At 37.2% G+C, this 22,583-nt stretch overlaps 1 protein-coding gene across 1 annotated transcript; it reads left to right on the top strand.

The window, feature by feature from the left end:
• The first annotated feature begins 3,011 nt into the window (after positions 1-3,011).
• On the top strand, positions 3,012-15,235 carry mmp14b (matrix metallopeptidase 14b (membrane-inserted)). The gene is made up of 10 exons (XM_084412649.1): positions 3,012-3,514; positions 9,779-9,927; positions 10,385-10,507; positions 10,877-11,184; positions 11,657-11,818; positions 12,812-12,978; positions 13,065-13,203; positions 13,319-13,469; positions 13,552-13,667; positions 14,585-15,235. The coding sequence occupies exons 1-10, from the start codon at positions 3,428-3,430 to the stop codon at positions 15,046-15,048; spliced, it is 1,866 nt and encodes a 621-aa protein (XP_084268775.1). The 5' UTR covers positions 3,012-3,427; the 3' UTR covers positions 15,049-15,235.
• The last annotated feature ends 7,348 nt before the right edge of the window (positions 15,236-22,583 follow it).

The raw sequence follows: 22,583 nt of genomic DNA, 5'->3' as shown, positions 1-22,583 counted from the left end.
AAAAAAAAAAAAAAAAAACCACACAGCACATAATGCCACACATGTACACACAGAAATCACATAGAGGGTCTTAACTTGGTTTAAAAAATGTTCCTGATCTTTCATATTAAAATACCTGCATTGTGTATTTTAATATATGTAATAATGTCTAAATATATCTTATAGTACTTCCTTTAATATTATGTGATGTTCTTTTTGATGAATGTAAATTATTTTGTCTGTGCAAGGTTTTCATGACTGTTTTGTTTACTCTTCCAAAGTTAAGATCTGAAGGTAGCTAAGGATTTAAACAATAGATTTGGGTGAGAAACAGAGCAAAATTTATGAAGCCAATGATGAAAATAGACTAGTTCTTCACTAAAAGTTATTGTATTGATGTACTATTTCTTTATTAACTCTGTAAGAATGGTAAAATTGGGAGGGAGTGCATTTCAAATGAAGAAGTATAAAATTAACTAAATACAGATTCTGAGAAAGTCTTTATTTGGTCAAAGATCTTGTTAGGCTGAGTCGATACCTTGTTCCATTATGTTTTGGAGGGCAGTCATGCACAAAGTGGACAATTTTATCAACATTTGGCCAAAAATTCGAGCTCTTATCAATTTTCTTAATAAGCTCAAATGTTTAAAAAGATATCCTTCTCAAAATTCTTAGCACAGACAGAACAGCTGGAGCCCAGAGGAAATGCATGTACAATTGTTTTCCTAGATCCAACCAGTGCTTTTGACAAGCTGATATTTAATACACTTCATACAATTTACACTAGGCAAATTCACATGAAATATTGTTGACTTGTACTTAAACATTCTTTATTTGTACTAAATCATCAGGATTTTAGTTTTAAAAGTTGGAAAGCACCAAAACACCAAACTGTAAATATGACCTGTCAACCTATGTCCATTGTATCCATGTTTGTCCTGTCCAGCTGTACAGTACTAGACAATATACTGCTCTTAACACCAACTAGATTAAAGAGTCGGGAAAGATTGTTTAACATGCCTGTATGTTAGTCAGTGTAAACTCTTGTTACTTTAATATTGTCAGTGTAGTTATTGAAAAAGGTAGAATTTGACTGATTCTGAGATGAACCACTATAGCTTAAAAGATAACCCTTTCTATATTTCTTGGTGGAAATGTTTGTTTCTATGGTGATGTTTGTTCTTTGTCTCGATACTTTTACATGTATCTTCCATAGAAATGAATTGGGTGTATGAGTCTGACTGTGAGTTGTAATTTCATGGTACAGCTAAAAGATCAAAATGGAAATAAAAATCAGTGTATACATGACAATAACCAGAATATGACATTCTTTTTTACTGCGCACACCTTTTTTAAGACTATAAATCTCATTTACAGTGATGTTACTCTTCCTTGGTGGTCTGTGGGAAACAGTTTTCTTCACATACAGGCATCCCTAATCCGCTCACTCCCTAACACAATCAAACTCCTCTGCACTGCTTCTGTGTGTGCCACATCAAGCGCAGTGAGGGAGAAACTGGAGGAAGCGTTGACAATCTGTCTGAGCACTGGCCTCTAATCTCTTGCACCATGACAACCATGCAGAGGCACATAAGGAGGACGGGGGGGGAAAGTGTATAGTCTACATGTTTGTTTGCAGGGGTATGTGTATTCTGCTGTGATGTATGGGTTTTAAAAGTGAGTACTAAAACTGTATAAAAAGGCTACAGAATTACAGTTACAAATGCAAAGTGGTTCACGTGTATAAGCTCACTATTCGTAAACCCAAAGCTGGACTTTATGGCCGTAGTGACATTTAAAAAAAAAAAAAAATCCTGTATCCAAGGCCAACGCACTGAGTCGCAAAATATTCTAAGCACAAAAACTTGGACTTGAGGAATAGAAAAACTTATATGGCTTAATAAATAATCTTTTACTTTGTTACCTACTGAATGGATTTACTATAAGAGAAGGTCAAGGGTTGTTTCAACATGTATGGATGTGTGGAACACAAGATAGATGATAATGATGCACTGATAATGGCACATACATATTTGTAAAAAAAAAGAACTTAAAGTTTCAGAAAAACCAGGATGAGTTCAAAACGCACATCATGTCTTCTGACGTCAACATACCTTGACAATTTAACCTTTTTATAAAAGTACATTTTCACCTCTATCTTTCCACAAATCATTCAGGGCGGCCAGGCAATAAGGATTGAAGCTCTTCTAAAAGTAAAAGATAGGCTCCTGATTAGACACTTGATACAGTATATTTTTCTCTTTATCAATATACGCAACATGTAATGTCAGAATCCCACCAGTGGGTGGCAGTGTTAAACCTTAGCTCAAGACTGAAGACATAAAATCGGTAGGTTACAAACAAAAAAAGGGATACTGTGCATCCATTGGCAACTGAAAGGCTGTTACATCATAAAATAATGGACTGTGGGAATTTGTCACAAGTTAAAGAGTCTGGATAAGATACACCATTGCTAACCTAATTAAAATCTAAAAATGTAGATATGGATAATAATTATAATATTCCCTTTCCTGTAAACCTGAGTCAAAAGAAATAAACATTGACCTATTTGTTTTTCTATAATGGTAGGGACTTTCCAATGACTTCCATACACACTCATACTTATGACTGTCAACACAAACAATAACATAAAAAGATAAATTAGATTAAAGAAATGCCCTGGCATTATGCACATATTTTTTCCATTCAATCATGTGAAATAAATCATTTTGTCATGCAGTTTGCTTTCAAAATGTTTTGACCAGTCATTCAAGTACCACAAAACACCAAACGAATGTCGAGCAAAACCATGAATTAAAATGGCAAAAGCTAAACAATAGGCTAGTTAGGGATAAAAAAAAGGCTGTGCCAGATGAAGTAGGCTATTCTTTGTCCACAAGGTCGAGCCAACCAAAGCGGTTGAAGATAGTCAGCAAGGCCATTAAGTTCGAACAGTGGAAGGGAGAGGGATGGGCTAATGTTGAGGAGGCAGGGCTTTGACTTTTCAGGATCAGCTTTTGGCAACACCTATCGAGCGACCACGTCTACAGCCCCGAGAAAGGGGATGCTGTGCATATGAAACCGAAGATTTGATCTAACAACGCAATGAAAGAGAAATAAGACAAGAGATATTTACCAAGGATCACTCTCTATATTTACACTGCGTTCTCTCTGTGCTATATTAGCGCGTAGTGCATAAAACAATATGATTTTAGGACTTAGAGTTCCAGTCAATGCGATGCAATAGTAATCTATAGCAGTAATTGTTTACATTTTGATAACCTTCAGTATTCTCCCTTCTCCTGGAGAAATTTCGTACCACAAAAGTGGTAGCCGCGTATATATTTTTTCCTTCTAAAGCGTGGTTATGTTTTGACAGTTACAAAGAGCAGCCACACTTTATTAACAGTAATAAACTTTTTTCAACAAAGGACTCATCGACTGAAGAATGATTTGGAGCGGCTTAACGGAGCTGTTGCTCCTAATATTTGTGTGCGCGCACAGATCGTCCTCAAAACAAGACCAGAAACCTGAGGTGAGTATCCTGCATTATTGTCGAGACTTAATACAGATATTTATCTCTGATAACACACCCAGATCTATTCTGCGGTGGCAAAGTGTTTGTGTCTGGAGATCACCAATGCATACTAGAAGCAGTAGCCTACAGCAGCATGCTTAAATCCATAAAATAGTCTAATAAAAGTTTAAGCAAAATTTTAAGCAAACATTGCTTAGTCCTCTTGGCAATTACATTTCATTGGCAATTACTGTACAACACTACTATAATACATGCATGCACATGTGTGACCTTCATTGAAGTAGGTCAATGCTTGACATAAAAACAGATTGTAGCCTATGATATGAGACTCATGCTGTACAGACTTTGGGAGACTGAGAATTAAAGGAATAGTTTACTTAAAAATGAAAATTCTGTTATCATTTACTCACCCTCAAGTTGTTTCAAACCTGTATGATTTTTTTTTTTCTTCTAAAAAGAAGATATTTTAAAGATTGTCGGTAGTCAGACAGTTGATGGACCCCATTGACTTTCATAGGGAAAAAAATACTATGGAAGTCAATGGGGGTCCATCAACTGTTTGGTTACCGACATTCTTCAAAATATCTTCTTAATAAAAAAAAAAAAAAGTGACCTATTCCTTTAAGGGCCCTTGATTTAAAGTCTTATTCGTGTGAATCAGACAATAACTGTCAAGAACATATGAGGGTCATATTTCACCACAAAATCAGGAAATGCATAAAGAAAGGCATAAAGAAAATGAAACATTTTTGCATTGTGGCATTAAACATTTTTATCTCCAGTTTTCTTTTCAGAAGCACAAAAAATCTCATTCTCATTAAAGATTTGTATATATTCATGTGCGTGTGTATATGTATGCATTATGCCTAGGTCTTATTTCACCCCTCTTCTTTATTGTATGCTGCTGATTAAATTAATAATAATACAAATATTTCATTACAGTAATTTTGAAAATCATCCTTTAAAAATACACATTAAGACATTTGAGAGGGAACATGCTCAAGTGTCATGAAAATAATGTCATGATGCAAAACAACTCAATAGTCCTAAAATAGGGTTAATAACATGTGACAGGTTTTCATTAGATTTTAAAAATCTAATGGGAAAGATTTTATTAGCTTAAAGTCAGTATAGCATTATTCAGTCACAGATGTTTAGATTTAATATGTCTGATCTCTCTGGCTGCTCAGTGATCAAAGTAAACACTTAGAAAATTGCAGAGGAGTGGAGGATTCTGAATTAAGGTCAAGTTAGAGACCACAGAGATTGAAAGATGCTGAGGACGCAAAAAAGAACGACCAATTACCACAAGAAAACAGGAAGAAAAGTCCTCAACTGTAATGTTGTGGTCAGAGGGTGGAAGGATATGCTGAGGATGAGTTTGGGGGGAAAGGTTTTTTCTGCTATGTATGACATCTGTCCTTGGTTATGGTCAAAAATGAGAGGAGGGGTTTAGACAGGGCAGTAAACTCCATGTGGACTCTTTTCTTCCTCTCTTTCTTCACTTTGGCTTACAGGAAGTCATCACAATCCTGCAGGAAGTTTTCCTAATTCCTTAAGGATATCCTTATGCTATAGACTCATGCACATCTGTGGTTTTAAACAATATTAGTGTCTGTCTACATCCACCTCCCTTTGTTGTGAAAGTCAGACTATGGTTCAATACTAACCATGACATGTTATTTTTGTGATGCACTTCTCGTCATTGACAGCAATGGACAGGTCATGGATAAGTCATCTGATGAGTACTACTACATTTATGAAGAACTTCTAGGGAGCTGTGCATCATAGTACTTTATTGGGATGTGTATTTGGCCACATATGGCTAAGTCACATCCTTTATAGAACAAAACCAGAGGAAATGGCCTGGGGATTTTCCGTACGGTCTTGACCACATGGCTTTAGAACAGATGTGAGATGATGCCAACAGTTAGGGATGTAGTGTCAAAGTGTAAGGAAGGACGTGGGATGTGGAAGGGGGTGGCATGTTACAGAAAAGAGACACAAAGAGATGGGAATAAAATGGGATTGATCTTTTCAGGCAGGAAATGTGGTGGGGTGCGAATGATGCAAGTCTGCATAAAGAATAGAAGTTATTGTGGGCTGAGAAGTGATGTCATTTCAGAAATGATAGAATAACAGAGAAATGAAAGGCTGAATTGGACTACAAATTGTCCAGTTCCTGTCGCTTCACGCCAAACAACCCACAGACTATTGCAGTAAGAAAGAGTCTTGGAAAGATAATTCCCAACTGCCTTTCCTATATATCCAAGATTCCCTAATGTTCCTATTATGCACTTTCCATTTAAAAATATAATTTTTCTTGTCATCAAACAGCCAAGTGCCCCAGGTGTAAAAAATGTGATCTATAAAATACATTGGCTGTTATTATATAATTATAACTGGTATATCTTCAGATTTTTTTCAACAGCATCCATTCACCAGTAAAATAATAAAATACCACTGAAGAATATAATTTATTCCAAGGGATTTAGGTGCATCACAGTGCATGAATTTGCATAGTTTGCATATTTGTTCGTGATAAGTAAACTTCACTGATAAACTCGTGGTTGTGCAAACTCCAATGACATTAGCCATTTATTTTTGGGGATATTTCTGTTGATGTTACGGTGTTGACACATTTAGCCAGCTGTTGAGGCTCTATGGCGTAACCTGAGCAGCTGAACTACATTTTTATGATTTGGCTTCATTGGATTTGGATTCACCACATGCTCACCCAGATTCTGTGTTATTCCATTGGCCCAGAGTAAATGGAAGTTGTGACTCATTTTCCCTTGAAATTGCATGTCTTTCTCTCAAGTCTCTCTGATTTTATTATGCATATGCGTGCAAACACAAAATGGTGCCTATTGCTCCTTTTTATAAAAGGTATTGCATGCTTTCGTACCCCGTAAAACGTTTTGAAAAAAGGTTCAGGTATTTTCTGGCATGTCAGGCAAAAATGAATGTTGACTGAAATGATTTAATACAATTTGCAAGCTATGACTACAAGCAGGACTGTTTCTGTATTTTCCATTGCATTGGAAGTGATTTATTACACCCTCTTGAAACCACCCAGGTGTGTGCGGGGTGGTATTTTTTTATTTTTTTATAATAAAATATAAAAATATCCTGAATGGCTATGACAAGATCACCTCATAGAACCACTGAATAACGGAAAATGAAAAACAAGGGACGTCAGCTATTTCAAATGATAAAACATTTGCTATTTTGGGTACTCATAGGTACAAACCCAACAGATCTTTGCAAATAGTTTTCCCCAGTAGTAGTCTTGATTCTTAGTATAATGACATAATCATAGACCGGTCATCTTGTGAAGCTGGTACCACCACTTTAGCATACCACAGAAGTCAAGGATGGCATAGCCAGTAATTCATGTGAATATTATGTCCACATTGTATTTATAACTGTAGGGAAGAATGAGTTAACTTTCCTGTGAAAATTTAAAGACTTTTTATTTTTTTTATTTTTGGAAATGACTTCCTCTATGAGGAAGACAGCAAGTACTTGAAAACAGAGATATTCTCTGCCGGGATAAGTTTGAGCTCCAATTTTCGAACTTGTTTTTTAGGGAAATGCAAGAAATGTTGTGCAACAGCAAATACATCACACATGATGTTTGTCCAGCTCCAGTTCACTACGCGCTACTTTCATCTATCACAATCTCAGCCATCCCCCACCAATCCATATCCCATAAACAGCCTTCCTTCCCTCATATGGATATAACACACTGAAGCTTTGTTTGTGCTGTGGAGGACTAAGAGCGAGTCACAGAGAGCCATATAAACTGCGCTATTCACCGACTGATGATAGAAAGGAATGGAGAAGCATTATGAGGAAGTTAGGAAAAACCAGACGAGAAAAGATACCGAGACAAAAAAGGATGCAGGAATGGAGTAAATAGATGAATAAAAATAGAAGAAAATAAGGGAATAAAGAGTACAAGAAAACAGGAAGTTATTACAAAAAAACTAAATTTCCAGGATTACATCAACTTGGAATACATTCTCCGAAGCATCTGACTGTGGACGTAATCACATCTGCTGCCAAAACACACACTCAAAAACACATTCAGCCAGAGATAGACATAAAACATGCTGATCATGCTGAGGAACCTCTTTCTGTTGACACTTTACTCACAAAGACCACATGCTACGACAGCCAAATCATGTGATTCACATGTTTTTCTCTATATGAGTTACAGCTGAACAAGGGTGTAGTGAAGCCCCACAGGGTGTGTCTACATTGTTGCCCTTCATTCCTGCAGTTGTGTGTGTGTGTGTGTGTGTGTGTGAGAGAGAGAGAGAGAGAGAGAGAGAGAGAGAGTGGTGGAGGAGGTAGGGACAGGGGGATTACGGGATAAGGGCTCTGTCTCTGAGGTTTCAATGGTATTAACCAGAAATTCCCAGGGAAATTACTTACTGACAGTTTGGTTTAACTGGAGACAGTATCTTGTCTCCCTGAGGGAGTCACAGACAGATAACATTTCACCTTTCATTATCTCATCTATCATCCTACATTGCTACAAACAGAAATGCATTTGTGCCATCACTGACTCAGTTTTAAGACAGAGATAATGCAGCTTTTTTTTGTCTCAAAGAAAAGCAAGGTCATAAATCAGTCTAGACACACACTTGAGATATAGATTTGTTTATTAGAAGTATTTCTTTAAGTGAATTTTGAATAGAGGCCCTGTTACTGGACTTTTGTTTCATGAATTGTGGTAAGGAACCTTGCCCAATCCCTTGGGTTTGAGACCATCTCCTACCATCTCCAAGTTCTTGTTCTGTCAACTCAATTTCCAGTTCACACTCACCAAAGCTATTTATTAAATGCATAGTAATATCAACTGCTAAGCTATATGTGATATACCATATCTTCTCTATGCAAAAAAATCATTTTCTAAATCAGTATTTTGTTTGGTTGTCCAGTAAAAACGTCCTTAAAACAAGTTAGCATTTAATTGAGAATCAAAATAAATCTTGAATTAAGCTTAAGCTATTACAAATAGCTTTTTTCTTGTTTTACAACAAATCTAGCAAAGTTTTGTTGGAATGGGGCAAGATAAATAAAATCAAGATACACACTACTGTTCAAAAGTTTGGGGTCGGTAAGACTTTTTTAAATGGTTTTTGAATGAAGACTCAAGACTCAAATTTGTTATTACAACTTGGTTTTCAAAGAATGGTTTTCTATTTTAATATATAATATATAATGGCAAAGCTGAATTTTGAAATCATTACTCCAGTCTTTAGTGTTACATGATCCTTCTGATGTGCTGATTTGGAGCTCAAGAAACATTCATCATTTTCAACATTAAAAACAGTTGTGCTGCTTTATATTTTTATACACCTTTTTCAAGATTCTTAGGCCCTGTTTCCACTTGGTATTAAGATGCATTTTGGTCGATAGGATCACAAGTGGACGATGCTAAATACAGGTGTAAATGAGGTGTAAAACGTTTTGAGCTTGTCCACTTTTGACCACTTCCAGAGGTAGTCAAAAAACTTACCAAGGACAATGTTCTCTAACCATTCCTGATTTTTAACTCACACTGACCGTGTTCGCTGTGGTTTTGTGGCTATCAGAGCAGAAACTATAGCTGATGCTTTCCGTTTTTTTCCCGTCGTCTCTGGGCGCGTTCATATGTAAATTGCACAAGCTTATTTTGTCCATTAGATCGAAAGATCTGAAAAAAGAAAAAAACATACTTTTACCCGCCCATAGACTCTCCCCTCAAAGAAATCAGGACAGAAGTGGTTGAAAGCGGTCAATAGATGGATTAATATAGCAGGTGTAAACGGGTGTGTCTGCCTCATCCACTTGTGTTCTGATCTATCAGAACTCATCTTAATATCAGGTGGAAACAGGGCTTTCAAAAGAACAGAATTTGTTGGAAACAGCCATTTTTTGTAACAACTTAAGAGTCTTTACCATCACTTTCTAACACTTACTGACCCTTTTGAATGGTAGTGTTCATTAACAAAATAAAAATGTTCTCAAATTTAACTATTTTTTTAATTTACTGGAAAACAAGACAAAATAAGGATCAAGAAAATAATTTATACAGATACCTAAAAAAAAACTAACCAGGTGAAACAGGACACTTTGGCAACTGAGTTTAATGATGCAGTCATACAACAGATCTGCATGACAGTATATGTCCTCAACATCAAACTAATATCTATTCATATAGTTGTGAAATATTGTTCAGTAATGAATATTTTTGTCCCATTCTAGGCATGGCTACAGCAATATGGTTATTTGCCACCTGGTGATCTCCGCACACATACGGCCCGCTCTCCTCACTCCGTCTCCTCTGCCATTGCTGCCATGCAGAGATTCTATGGCCTGAAAATCACTGGCAGCATGGATAACGATACTCTAGAGTAAGTCAGCTGCCCACATGGTTGAGGAGACAGCAAGAGTGTATTGTAGTGTAATTAATGCTGCCATGTCCAGGATTGCATTTCTTAAAAAATAAATGAAAAAACTATATATATATATATATATGTTCCTGAAAAAAAAAAGGCTCTAGATGATACACTATTTCCTTCATTGGATCCGTGTCGCATTTTCTGAACACCTGTGGCTAGTTCAGGAGATTCAAGAGCTTATAGATATCTCTGTGGAATTATTTTGGCCCATCAGTTATGTGCTTGTTAGTCATGGAAGGAGAGAATGGAAAACTAGAGCATTGTGTCAGCAATCCTCCACTGGTGTGCAATGAGGCACGGAAGATGTAGAATATATGAGGACAGAAATTAACGGCCATCCTGTCCAAAATCACTGAAATTAAATCTGTTGTGCGGTGGATGATCTAATGTATTGGACTGTGATCGCCAGGGCAATGAAGAGGCCCCGCTGTGGCGTCCCAGACAAGTTCGGAGCCGAACTGAAAAGCAACCTGAGAAAGAAGCGCTACGCAATCCAGGGACTGAAATGGGATAAAAATGAGCTCACATTCTGGTAAGAGACAACCTTAACTCTATTCTGCTGGATCAATAAAGAAGTACTGCATTTTAAACTGCATTTAAGTCAATTTAGGCGCAAAACTCTCGTCCAAACCATTACCAATTAATTGAGGTTTGCTGTCATAAACGTTTAGATATGGCTGTGGCTATGCTTTAGTAAATACACACACCACACTTATGGAAAAGTCATCTTTGGCCTTACTATACGATTCTGCTCCACTACAGCCAGGGCCAAAATTCCTGTGTGACTTGTCTGTAATGTAAATCACTTTCTCTCCCCCTCTCCTTTCTATATTCCTCTTTTTCCTATGGCCTACTTTTCTCTAATTGCCTCTCCAATCCCTCTTTCTTATCTCTTTCTCAGCATACAGAACTACACACCAAAAGTTGGTGAATACGAGACATTTGAGGCCATCAGAAAAGCCTTTAAAGTGTGGGAAAGCATTACCCCTTTGCAATTCCGAGAGATCCCTTACAGTGACATTAGAAACAAGGTTGAAGACTTTGCCGACATCATGCTCTTCTTCGCTGATGGCTTTCATGGAGACGCCAGTCCGTTTGACGGTGAAGGAGGCTTCTTGGCTCATGCTTACTTCCCAGGCAATGGCATAGGAGGGGACACACACTTCGATGCAGCAGAACCTTGGACAATTGGCAATCGTGACCTGTTGGGTAAGCAGCAGCACCACCAGAAGTTAGGGAATACTCTAGGCCTCCTAGGGTTCTTCACTTGTTTGTGTCAGTATTGATGGTGGTTCTTGTTTAGACATGCATAAATTAGTTCAACCTACTTGGTTTTAATATTTGTGTAAGAAAGTGTAAGGCAAGTCCAAGCAAGTGTTGTGTTTGTGCGCACTTTTATGTAATTGAGTTGAATCAGCCTTGCCTTTTAATGAGAATGTTTGCAACGTCTCTATCTGAAAAGCTTTATTCATTCTTTGACGTTTCCCTGCTGTGGACTGAATGCCTAAAAACAAGCTTTGAAAGAAAAAGAATAATAGCTCCCAGCAGTCATTCTGTGCTATCTATTCTTTGCGTCTTAAAATTGTTGTTTTTAATGTGCACTACACAATTATACAGAATGCTATTTAAGGTTAGCCAAATTTATCCTGTGCTGACATGGTTATCTTTTACTTTCATTCAGGTAATGATGTGTTCCTGGTGGCTGTTCATGAACTGGGTCACGCCCTGGGAATGGAACATTCAAATGACCCATCCGCCATCATGGCTCCCTTCTACCAGTGGATGGACACGGATAACTTTGAGCTTCCTGAAGATGACCGTAAAGGGATTCAGCAGCTTTATGGTATAGCAGTCAATATCATCACAACTTTAATTGTTAAACCACACCATAGTTCTGTCAAGTCTGGGTTATTATCATTAACTAAAACTAATTCGACTGTTAAATAAAGTGAATATTCATTGAAAAACAAGCTAAACGAAAATTATAAGTGTTGCCTTGGCAATTAACTGAAATAAGTTTCAGGGTATGCTTACATGACAACAATGTACTAAAAATGGAAAAGTTTTTCCTTTGCGTTTTTCACGGACAGACGACAACGTTGTCAAAACGATCCCAAATTCACACAGATGCGCGAAAACGATTAAAACTGTTTTATTATTTATGCCAGGCCAGTAGTTGGAGATGTAACTTTGTAAAGAAATGCTACAAGCCTGCAGACTGAACACGTAATACGCATGTGCATGAAGTCACTGTTTTCACAAATGCGCATTTTTGTAGTTTACACAGAGAAATGGTATCAGTTTCAAGAACTTACACTTTGAAACCGTTTTCAAAAGTTTGTTTTCAGTCCCCCAAATTGCCATTGTCGTGTATTAACAGCCAAAATGCAAAACTAAGACTACAACTGAAAAAAAATAAACCCAACCTAAATTGTAATATTTAAAACAGTCAAAAAATTTTTATAATACACTAACAAAAATGACAATAGCACATAACAAAATTACAAAACATTATACAAATGAAAAATGAAAACTATAAATATAAAAATAAAGCTAATTCAAAATTAATAAAAACTGTAATAGTATATAAATATATATAACATTAGCAAATTATTCTGCTTTGCTATCCAAAGCTTATTCTTTTCGGATAAAAACTACATGAATAAATGTAAATGCAAACAAGCTAATTAAGCATTGATTTGAACATTATACAATCTATACAACTAATGAAATCTAAAAAACAGTGGAAAATATAGTGATGAACAGCAGCATTTTACTAAATATTTGGGTTTAATTTATGACCTAATTAACTACACTGAAATTTTACTCTCTGCAGGACCAAACACAGGAGGACGCCCACGACCACCTGTCACCCCTCAGACCCCCCACCACACTCCATATCCCACACCATACAGGCCTGGGGGACCTAGCTTTGGTCCTGACATCTGCGAGGGCCATTTTGACACCATTGGCATTTTCAGAGGAGAAATGTTTGTGTTTAAGGTACTAACAGAATATTTGTAGACATATTGGGTTGGAGATCATGCAGTATATGTGTGTTCATCACAATTCCTGTACCTGTGTTTTAGGATAAGTGGTTCTGGCGCATACGTAATAATCGGGTTATGGAAAATTACCCCATGCCAATTGGACATTTCTGGAGAGGTCTGCCTACAATTATCAATGCTGCCTATGAAAGGGAAGATGGAAAATTTGTCTTCTTTAAAGGTACTAGTAGTCTTCTATCATGATTTCAATGGGAAAAAGGGGGATTTGTGCTTAGGCTTTAACAGGCCTGCTAATTGCTCCAGAAGTAATGTATTTTCTCATCTCTGGCTTGCAGGGGACAGGCATTGGGTGTTCACTGAGTCGAACTTGGAGTCAGGTTACCCGAAGACTCTGAGAGAAATGGGTAATGGTCTTCCGAAGGACAAACTGGACGCAGCGCTCCTCTACACGCCTACTGGCAACACCTACTTCTTCAGAGGAAACAAGTTAGTAGCTTTGATATCCCATATTATAAGGCATGAGCACAAAGGGAGCTTAGATCTGAAACCATTTCTTATCTTCAATCAGATATTATCGTTTCAACGAAGACACGCAGTCAGTGGATCCAGGTTACCCCAAACCTGTGAGTACATGGCAAGGTGTTCCAGACAACATAAAGGCTGCCTTCATGAGTCGAGATCAAGGTAAGTCCTTTTCTACCTTCTGCTTTAAAAAAAAAAATCAACCTCCAGTCTATGTGCTTGAACTGTTTTAGCTTCCACTTCACACATTTTTTTATAATTTGATTTATAATCTGCTTTTTTATTCTGACATGGTTGTTCTTTGTCAGTTCTGTATAGTATACTGTCAATCAGACATAGGCCCACAGAATTCTGCATTAACCCAAGAAAACAAAACCCTCGTAACCTCTTACTATGTTCAAAACATACACAGCACGTTTCTAATGGTTCTAAGCAATTTGTCTGTCCATACAAAAAGCAAAAACAGCCAATCAGATGTTTTCAGTTCACTCAGATAATGTTACAAAAGATTTCTATTTCCAATAAATGCTGTTTTTTTATTATTATTTCTATACATTTAGGAATCCTGAAAAAAACATGGTTTAAAACAGTTAATATTTTTGTGGAAACTTTGACAATAAGAATAAATGCTTCTTGAGCACCAAATCAGCATATATATATACACACCTTTTTTGGGGATTTATATAGTATTTATCACATTTATCAGGACACAAGTTGTGTCTTTTGTCATTTCCTGACTCCCATCCCTTCCTCTTTCCAAATATTTTCATAACTCTCTCCACTGTCCTGTTTAATACAAAAAAAAAAAAAAAGGTTTGTGGTCCAGGTTTTGTTTTCTTTCTTTTCATACAATAACCCTGAATTAATATTTTGTTACATTTTTTATTTAAGAGGTACATCTTGGCTATTTTACCTCTTTAATGAAGAGAGAGAAAAAAGGAAACAAAATTCTAATCTTTTCAGGGAAAACAATAGTGACTAAAATTACTGTAGTTTTGTTGAAAAAGTCAGGATGTAGGCTTTGGGCCAAGGATCATTACTATTGTATAGTCCTGACCTTTTCTCTCTTAAATTCACAGGTTATACCTACTTCTACAAAGCCAATAAGTACTGGAAGTTTAACAACCAGTTATTAAAAGTGGAGCCTGGATACCCCAAGTCTGCACTTAAAGATTGGATGGGCTGTCCTAATGAGGACTCCAATACAGGTGGCGGTGGTGGAGGAAGTGACCGTGATCGTGAACGTGAGCGGGAGCGTGAAAGGGAACGGGAGCGTGAAAGGGAACGGGAGCGTGAACGTGACCGTGACCGCACACATGAAGAAGACAAGACTGAGGAAGAGGGCAAAAAGGAGGAGACGGAGGTGATCATAATCGAGGTTGAAGATGCACCCAGCAGTGGGGGAGGAGCAGCTGCCGTCGTGGTGCCACTTATGTTGCTGGTCTGCGTGATCCTTACGCTCGGAGCACTTCTCTTCTTCCGCAGGTACGGCACACCGAGACGCTTGCTCTACTGCCAACGCTCCCTACTGGACAAGGTTTAAACGTTTAAGAAGGGATAATGGAAGAAAGGGAAGGGGAGGAGAGGAGAGAATTGAGAATATGGAAGAAGGGGACTTACTAGCAAAGCAAAACCAAAATGAGAAAAGCATTGAGAAAAGTAAAAAAAAAAAAAAAAATGGTTTTGGTCAAAAAGGGACCCTTTGTTGTTTACTATAGAAATGATGCCACTCAGACAAATCTCTGCATTTTTATATTTTGTAATTAGTGGTCTTGAACATTTTGCTTTCACACCTGTGCCGAGCTCTTCCTGCACGCTGTACAAAGGCATATGGTCCTTGTTTTCCCCTCCCATGTCACATTCACTTCATCTCTCCCCTCTTCTCTCAATGTCTTTCTCTTCTTTCCCTTCTGGTGTAGAACATGACGCCAGCTCATCGCTGTTTGTTTAGCCTTTTGTAAATGTCCTTTTAAAGTTGTGATTGTTGTCGTATGTCTGACTCATTGTGAATTCTTACCCACTGTCGAAAACAGAGTTTGTCCCAATCAGAAGACTTTGTACTTATTTTAGGTTGCAGCCGATGCTCATCACATTCCGCATTCTATGCAACCATAATTACAAAAAAGTGCCACTGTCAGGTACAGCCATGGTTTTTGGATGTGGTACCATGGTAAAGGGTCCTCACAGTGATGGAAATAAAATGTTTGAAATGATTACACTTAAAATGCTTTTGAAATATCATTAGGAAAAATGTAAATCTAGTTTTAAAGTTATACTCTAAATATTATAAAATGTCAGAAATTGATGTGATCATTTTATAATTGATAATAATTTTTAAAAATCCTTCCAGGATAAGACTAGAAAAGTCAGTCAAAAAGTGCTTTAGTGCCATGATATGATATTCTCTGTTGTACCATATAAATACCACAGTGCATGAATAAACTAACAATTCCGTACCATGGGTAATCTCTGAACCATGGGACCACCATAGTACTTGTGTAAGTGATTCAGTGTGCACCAGATATCATGAAACATTATCTGCATTGGCTCATGAAAGGTAATTCTTATAACTAAAACCAACACAGGGTCTGTTCCCACCCCATGTAACTCCCAACTCAGGTTAAGAATCCAAAGTCATGTGCCTTTCCAAAGATAATTGATACTTATCCCACTAACAATGCCTGCAAAGCTGTGCTGTCTGTCTGTGTCCTTCAGTAGTATGGCTTTATATTGTACTGTATTTTAAATAATTACTATTATTGATAATGATGATGTCAGTATCATTACGATTATTACTATTGTTATTGTTCTCCGTGTCAAGAATGTGTTTTTCTTTATTTTATTTTAACAATTGTCATTAAAAATGTCCTGCTGGACAGGCAATAATGTATGTCTTATGAAGTGGCCTTAATTTGGGGGAAAGTGAATGGGTGGGTTTGTATTTTTGAAATGAAATAAATTTTTAAATATGAAAATAACATTTTCACTGCTTGTGTTTACAATTATTGATAATTGTGGTGCTTTTTTAAATTTAAAACAAAACAATAATGATAATAATATTTAAATGATGATGATAATTATCTAAAAATAAATTGTGCTTGTTTCAAACCTTTTTATATGTTTAAGTCAAAAATAAAATATTTTGTAAGTTTTCTTTGCTGTCAGATTTTTCTTTTTTTTTATACTTTCTATGTTGTTTTAAAACATATGTCATAGCTGAATGCCTAACCCAAAAATGAAAATTCTGTTATCACTTACACACCCCCCCCAAAAAAACCCTGTATGACTTTCTTTCCTCTGTGGAACACAGAGAATTTTGAGATTTTGATTATGAGAAATGTCCCAGTGCTTTTCTTACTTATAATGGTAGTCAATGGTCACCAAAACATTCTTCAGAATATCTTCTTTAGTGTCCTGCAGAGAAAAGTAAGTCAAACACGTTTGAATCAACATGTGAGTGAGTAAATGATGACAACATTTTTATTTTTGGGTGAACTATCCCTTTAACATGTTTGTTAAGCCCACTCACTTTCCTGCACAACAGCGAGGGGAAGGCAAATGCATCTCTGTGTCCTAATCTCCAGCTGCTCCTCTTAACCTGCATCCGATTCCAAGACTTCTTGCCTTCCTTAGCCATATTTTCCGAACTGCTCTTTAACTCCCTGTAAGAAACATATTTCGCATTAGCGCATCTCATTCTGCTCCTCAAGTTATGACCACAGAATAAGACAAACATCCTGCTCTTTCACACATACAGTTTGATGCCCCCACATAAGCATATTTCTTTTGCATAGAACTACCTTTTTTCATGTCATTTCAGTCCATACTTCTTTCTCCTCCCTTTTTGCTGGCACTCGGAAACACTTGGCCATATAAATGGGATGGAAAAAGCAGGCTAGGTCCAAGGATTAAGCGAAACCAGGAATGATTATAATTCTGCAAACCCCTTTGGCACTGTTCACAAGGAAACATATCTCTGTTGTAATGCGAGCGTGTGCGTCTTTGAGAATAATGACACTTCCAGATACTGATTGGGGAAAAATCATACATGTAAGTGAGAGATGACACTCAATTCAATGTGTTAATATACATTTTAGTGAAGACAGCCGAATGTATTTGCCGTTTGGAATAAGCGTCAGGAGATGGATAATGTTTTGGCAACTCTGGGTCCAGTCACGAGGCTTTTGGGAGGCGGACGTTCGGAGGCCAACGATCAAGGAGAATTCCATCAACAACATCTGGAATCCAAACTGCCTTAATACCAGCACACTACAGGAGAGAGGGGAAAACACGGCTCATCTGTGCACACACTGTTGATGTAATTATTATTTTTTTCAATCAGACATGTCAAAACATAAATGTGCATTGCAATCTATTCTAATAAGATACCCAATGACAGGCCCTCAAAGATGTATAAAGTATTTGTGATGCATTGTTCCTAAAGGCACTGACTTATGCACGTATTTCAGCCAGAGCGTATCTTGCTACACGAGTGCTCAATCTATTTCACTCTGCACACATTTTAAGCAAGTTCAATCTTTTCCCAGCTGATTCTGCAGTACGAAGAACAACCTCAGCACTTTCTGCTCTGCCCACAATTCCCTCCATTTCTCTCTCTCTCTCTTTCTCCAGGCAAGTAGAGTTGAGTTTCCTGCAGTTTCTGCTAAGTGACTCACTTTTTTTTTCTTAAACAAGGCTTAACTGAAAACATTAGTATCACCACAAACATTTCAAGTCTCTCTCTTAAAACACATTCTCTCTTTTTTGAAGGTCTCTGGCTGACTCGCCTGCTCTTTGCGATCCATTTTACGTCTTCACGGCGCTCTGCTAGTTCGAATGAAGTCGGTCACATGCTATTTAACACCCTTACTTGACAAGCTGTGTCCACTTCTTTCCTTATGGAGAGAATTCATGTCTTTCCAAGCCTAATGAGAAAACAGACAGACCTTGAAGTGGGGGAAAACTTTCTTTTCATACAATAACCCTGAAATAATTATTTTTATTAAAGAGGTTAAATAGACAAAGGGGTATCTTGGCTATTTTACCTCTTTAATGAAAGGAGAGAAAAAAGGAAACAAAATTATAATCTTTTCAGGGAAAACAAAACAAAACCTGGACCACAATAATGATTTTTAGCCATTATACGAATCATTTTAAGGTTATCACACTTAAAAGGATCTGTTAATAGTGATGGGGGTAAAAGATTCCGATGTTACGGAAAAATTGTGGAATAAATATGGGGCATGTGAATGTGATGCTCCTAAATGCAAACACATGTTTTTCCACAGCCAGTAACTTTCAATCCTGTAGACTAGAGGATGTAAATTAACAAAAAATACAAGTCTTAATGTAGGATGCACATGGTTTTAGTTTCATCAAGCCATAAAGCAGCAAATCATAAGTCATTCGGTTCCAATGGGCTTTTTAACACCTACATACAACAGCTACAATGAAATTTGGCAAACTCATCTCTCTAAATACATTTCCATATGAACACTACAATTCAAAAGTTTGTGGTCAGTAATATGTTTTTTGAAAGAAATGTATACTTTTTTTCAGAAAGGACAGATTAAACTGATCAAAAGAGAGACATTTATAATGTTACATATATAATGCTGTTCTTCTGATATTTCTATTCATTAAAGAATTCTGAAAAATGTATCACGGTTTTCACAAAAAATATTAAGCAAGCACAACTGTTTTCAACATTGAGAAGAAATGTTTCTTGAGCACCAAATCATCATATTAGAATGATTTCTGAAGGATCATGTGACACTGAAGACAATACAATGTATAAAATACAAAATACAACCGTCAGGTCCGTCACCATAAATAAAATTTTTAAATCATTAAAATAGAAGAAAATAGTAAGTGTAATATTTTGTCATTTTACTGTTTATTTTAATCAAACAAATGCAACCTTGGAGGTGAGCATAAGAGACTTCTATATATATATATATATATATATAAAAAAAACATTCAAAAATTTCTACCTAGAACATATTCCAGCTACCATCAATGCAAACACATCATATATGTTCTGTTACTAATCAAACACAATATACTACTTTTCTTGAGAGTTTGCATTTTCTTACATGCCAGTACAGAATAAATCTAGTTAGGTAATGCTGAGTGTGCTAGAAATGTGCATAAAAGAAGAGGCACCTGCATTAACGTGTTGAGCTATGGGAAACATACCGTCTACACTAAAGACAGGGTGTGGTGCGAGTCGTTTTTTTCTGCTGTTCCAGACAGGAGAATGTGGGGGAAAAAAAACAGGTTATAGGAAGTAAAACAATCAACATCTCTAAACTCATAGTGTTGGTTCTTTCCCTCCTTCTTTAAAAGGCAAACACTTCCAAACTGGGCCGGAAAAGACTCCCCACCAGGAGCTGCTGAATCAGTCTTTTACCCTCCCCCCACCCTTCCTACAGCACCAAACCCTGCTACCCTCACTCTGACCCAGTCACATCCTCCAGGAAACCCCCCTGCTTCAGTTCAGGCCTGCAACAGTTAACTGGACTCTTTCTTCACCTTATGACTTTAATGACTGGACTGCCACATCAGAAGCATGAGGTATATGTTCCCCTCCTTGTCTGTATTTAATATTTCCTCCCTCCCCCCCATTCTCCCCCCTATATGTGCTCCCTCTATTCTCGTCAGGTCGACTTGCATTAGATCCCGTCGCCCCTCCTCCAACACTAAACCACATATGGTTCTCATATATAAATCTATGTCATCAAAGTCTAACTCAAAGCAAAGGAAACGGGTGAGAAACATGATGCACAAATACAAGGAGGTTTACATCGATTCTTTCTAAACGTGTTCGTAAAACGTCTGAAAAGCAGCGGTTTCCAGATTTTGTGCTATAAGCAGAATTTTTGCATGAAGAATTCAAGTTTTTACAGCTTGAACCAAGCGGCTTTGGGGGTAGTGAGAGAAAGAAAGGAGGTTAGAAAGAGTTCTAAGATGCCACATCAGAGGGGGGCTTTGAAAAAGGAGCCTTGTGGTTAGTTTCTCCAACTGCTGGACACAAAAGGCAGTGCGGTGGGAAGGGGGCGTCTGCTGAAGATTGCTTAAAATCTGTTTACACTGCTCATTCATCAGCAGTTATCACAAGTCTGACAGGATGTGGTACTGTAGCCTGATCTGAGGGCCAGGGCAGTGGGGGAGTATGCTATCCTTACATTACCCGACCTGGACAAGATTTAGGACAAAATGCATAGTTGTTCTTCTCCCTGCTTCCCTTAAAGTGTTTTTTTTTTTTTTTTTTTTTAAGGTTCAAAAGAAGTTACCGGGATATAGTTCACCCAAAAATGACAATTCTGTCATTATTCACTCTCATATCCTTCCAAACCTGCATGCTCTTATTTCAGAAGTCAAAAAGAAACATTTGGAAGAATGTCCATACAGTGACAGTTTATAGTGACTAGAGCTGTCCAGCTTAAAAAAAAAGCTTACAAAAACATGAACCAATGCAATAGAAACCTGGTGACAATTAAATTGAATCTTGTAAGAATTGTGAACTTCATTGAAAGGGAATAACAGTGAATTGAAGTCATATGGACTAGGCTTACATTTTTTTATTCATGATTTTCTGGAGCTTGATAGACGGGTCTGAACTGTTGTCATATGGAGTATATAGATTTTGTCATTTTCTTGTATTCTTTAGAGTAATTTTTTTCCCTCCTCAGCTTGTAACAAATGTATGTTTCAACAGTAATACCCTTTAAAAATAGAAGTACAGGGGGTCTATTTGTATTTAAGAGCTTATATTTATCTCTTCTGTACAAATTGTTATTGTGGCGATAAAGTTGTTTAAATCATCCTTTTAGCACTGGCTAAGTAATGCTCTAGGTGAATGAACATCTGGTTATATATTATAGACTCAATTATGCGTGTGGATTTTCTATGTAATGTTTAGGGTTTACAAGCATTAGCCATAACAGGAATTGAAGAATTGCATATTACTTTGATTAGACAAAGTTAGTAATTGATTTTTATCACACTAGTTACATGTTAAAGATATGTTTAAGTAGTGTGTGCTATACACAGTATTGTAGCATTTTTCCCTGTGTAAATGCCATGCCCCATAAACCTCCGTTGTAAATGCATTACTGTAAACGCAACTTTTACTTGTTTTTATAAAATGAGAGAAAAGCCAAAGTAATTCTGTGGTATTCGACTGTATGCCACAGATGCTGTCGACAGCTTGAACTGAACATGGAATATTCCTTTAGGATTTATTCCCATGTGCCCTATGTATGGTTCAACTGCCTGTGTGGTTTGTGAATTACTGTACACTGCTGCACTGATAACCAAACCCACTTCTGAAAAACTTATTTTGGGCAAAAAAAAAAAAAAAAAACATGACCCAGATTCAAAACTTCTGAAAAGAATGATGCAACAAGTGCTACCTAATCCCAGAGTCCGTCTGACACACACAAACTTCATACAAAAAGGAACTCTGTGAAATGGATTTCAAGTAGGCTACGTACCTCAGTGACCTCAATGTATCATCAGTAGCCGCAGGTTTTAATTTTGTTTTGTCTACATGTTTTTTGTATGAGACCCATTGACTTCCATTATATGAATCACAGAGGACCACGGTTTCAGCTAAAAATCTTTTTTACTGTTCAATTGAAGAAAAAAAGAAAAGAAAAAAAAGAGTCACCTACATCTTGGATGGCCTGAGGGTAAATTAAAAGCAAATTTTCATTTTTGGGTGAACTGGCCTTTAAGCCTACTTAAAGCGACTTAATCAAGAAAATGCAACAACTGCAAAAGACTCAAGTAATTCCTCATAAAGTATCTACAAACTTACGAGAAGGAACTGTAGGTCACAGAAGCAGAGCGGGGCAGGGCTGGGCTGGGCTGTGTGTGGGCACGGGAGGGTCGACCCAGTTCAGCTGCCCTATGCAGCGTGTTCAAATTGCATCAGGCCGGAAAAATGCTCCACTCAGCCACCAGGGCGCTAATTACAGAGGACCATTGCTGAGCTCGACAGGAAGGACGTCAAAGACGGAGCATAGGGATGGAGGGAAGCAAGAGAGAAAGGAGAAGGAGAGAGAGAGAGAG

The sequence above is a fragment of the Rutilus rutilus genome (assembly GCF_951802725.1).
Source record: "Rutilus rutilus genome assembly, chromosome: 6".
NCBI classification, from domain to species: Eukaryota; Metazoa; Chordata; class Actinopteri; order Cypriniformes; family Leuciscidae; genus Rutilus; species Rutilus rutilus.
Note: the sequence above shows the minus strand (reverse complement) of the source record. Positions and strands in the feature narration are given on the sequence as shown.

Bases quoted from the DNA above. Each gene is read 5' to 3' on its own strand.
- mmp14b (XM_084412649.1), top strand. From the start codon at position 3,428: ATGATTTGGAGCGGCTTAACGGAGCTGTTGCTCCTAATATTTGTGTGC. The intron at 10,508-10,876 runs GTAAGAGACAAC...TCTCTTTCTCAG, and splicing joins AAAAATGAGCTCACATTCTG to CATACAGAACTACACACCAA. The intron at 11,185-11,656 runs GTAAGCAGCAGC...ACTTTCATTCAG, and splicing joins TGGCAATCGTGACCTGTTGG to GTAATGATGTGTTCCTGGTG.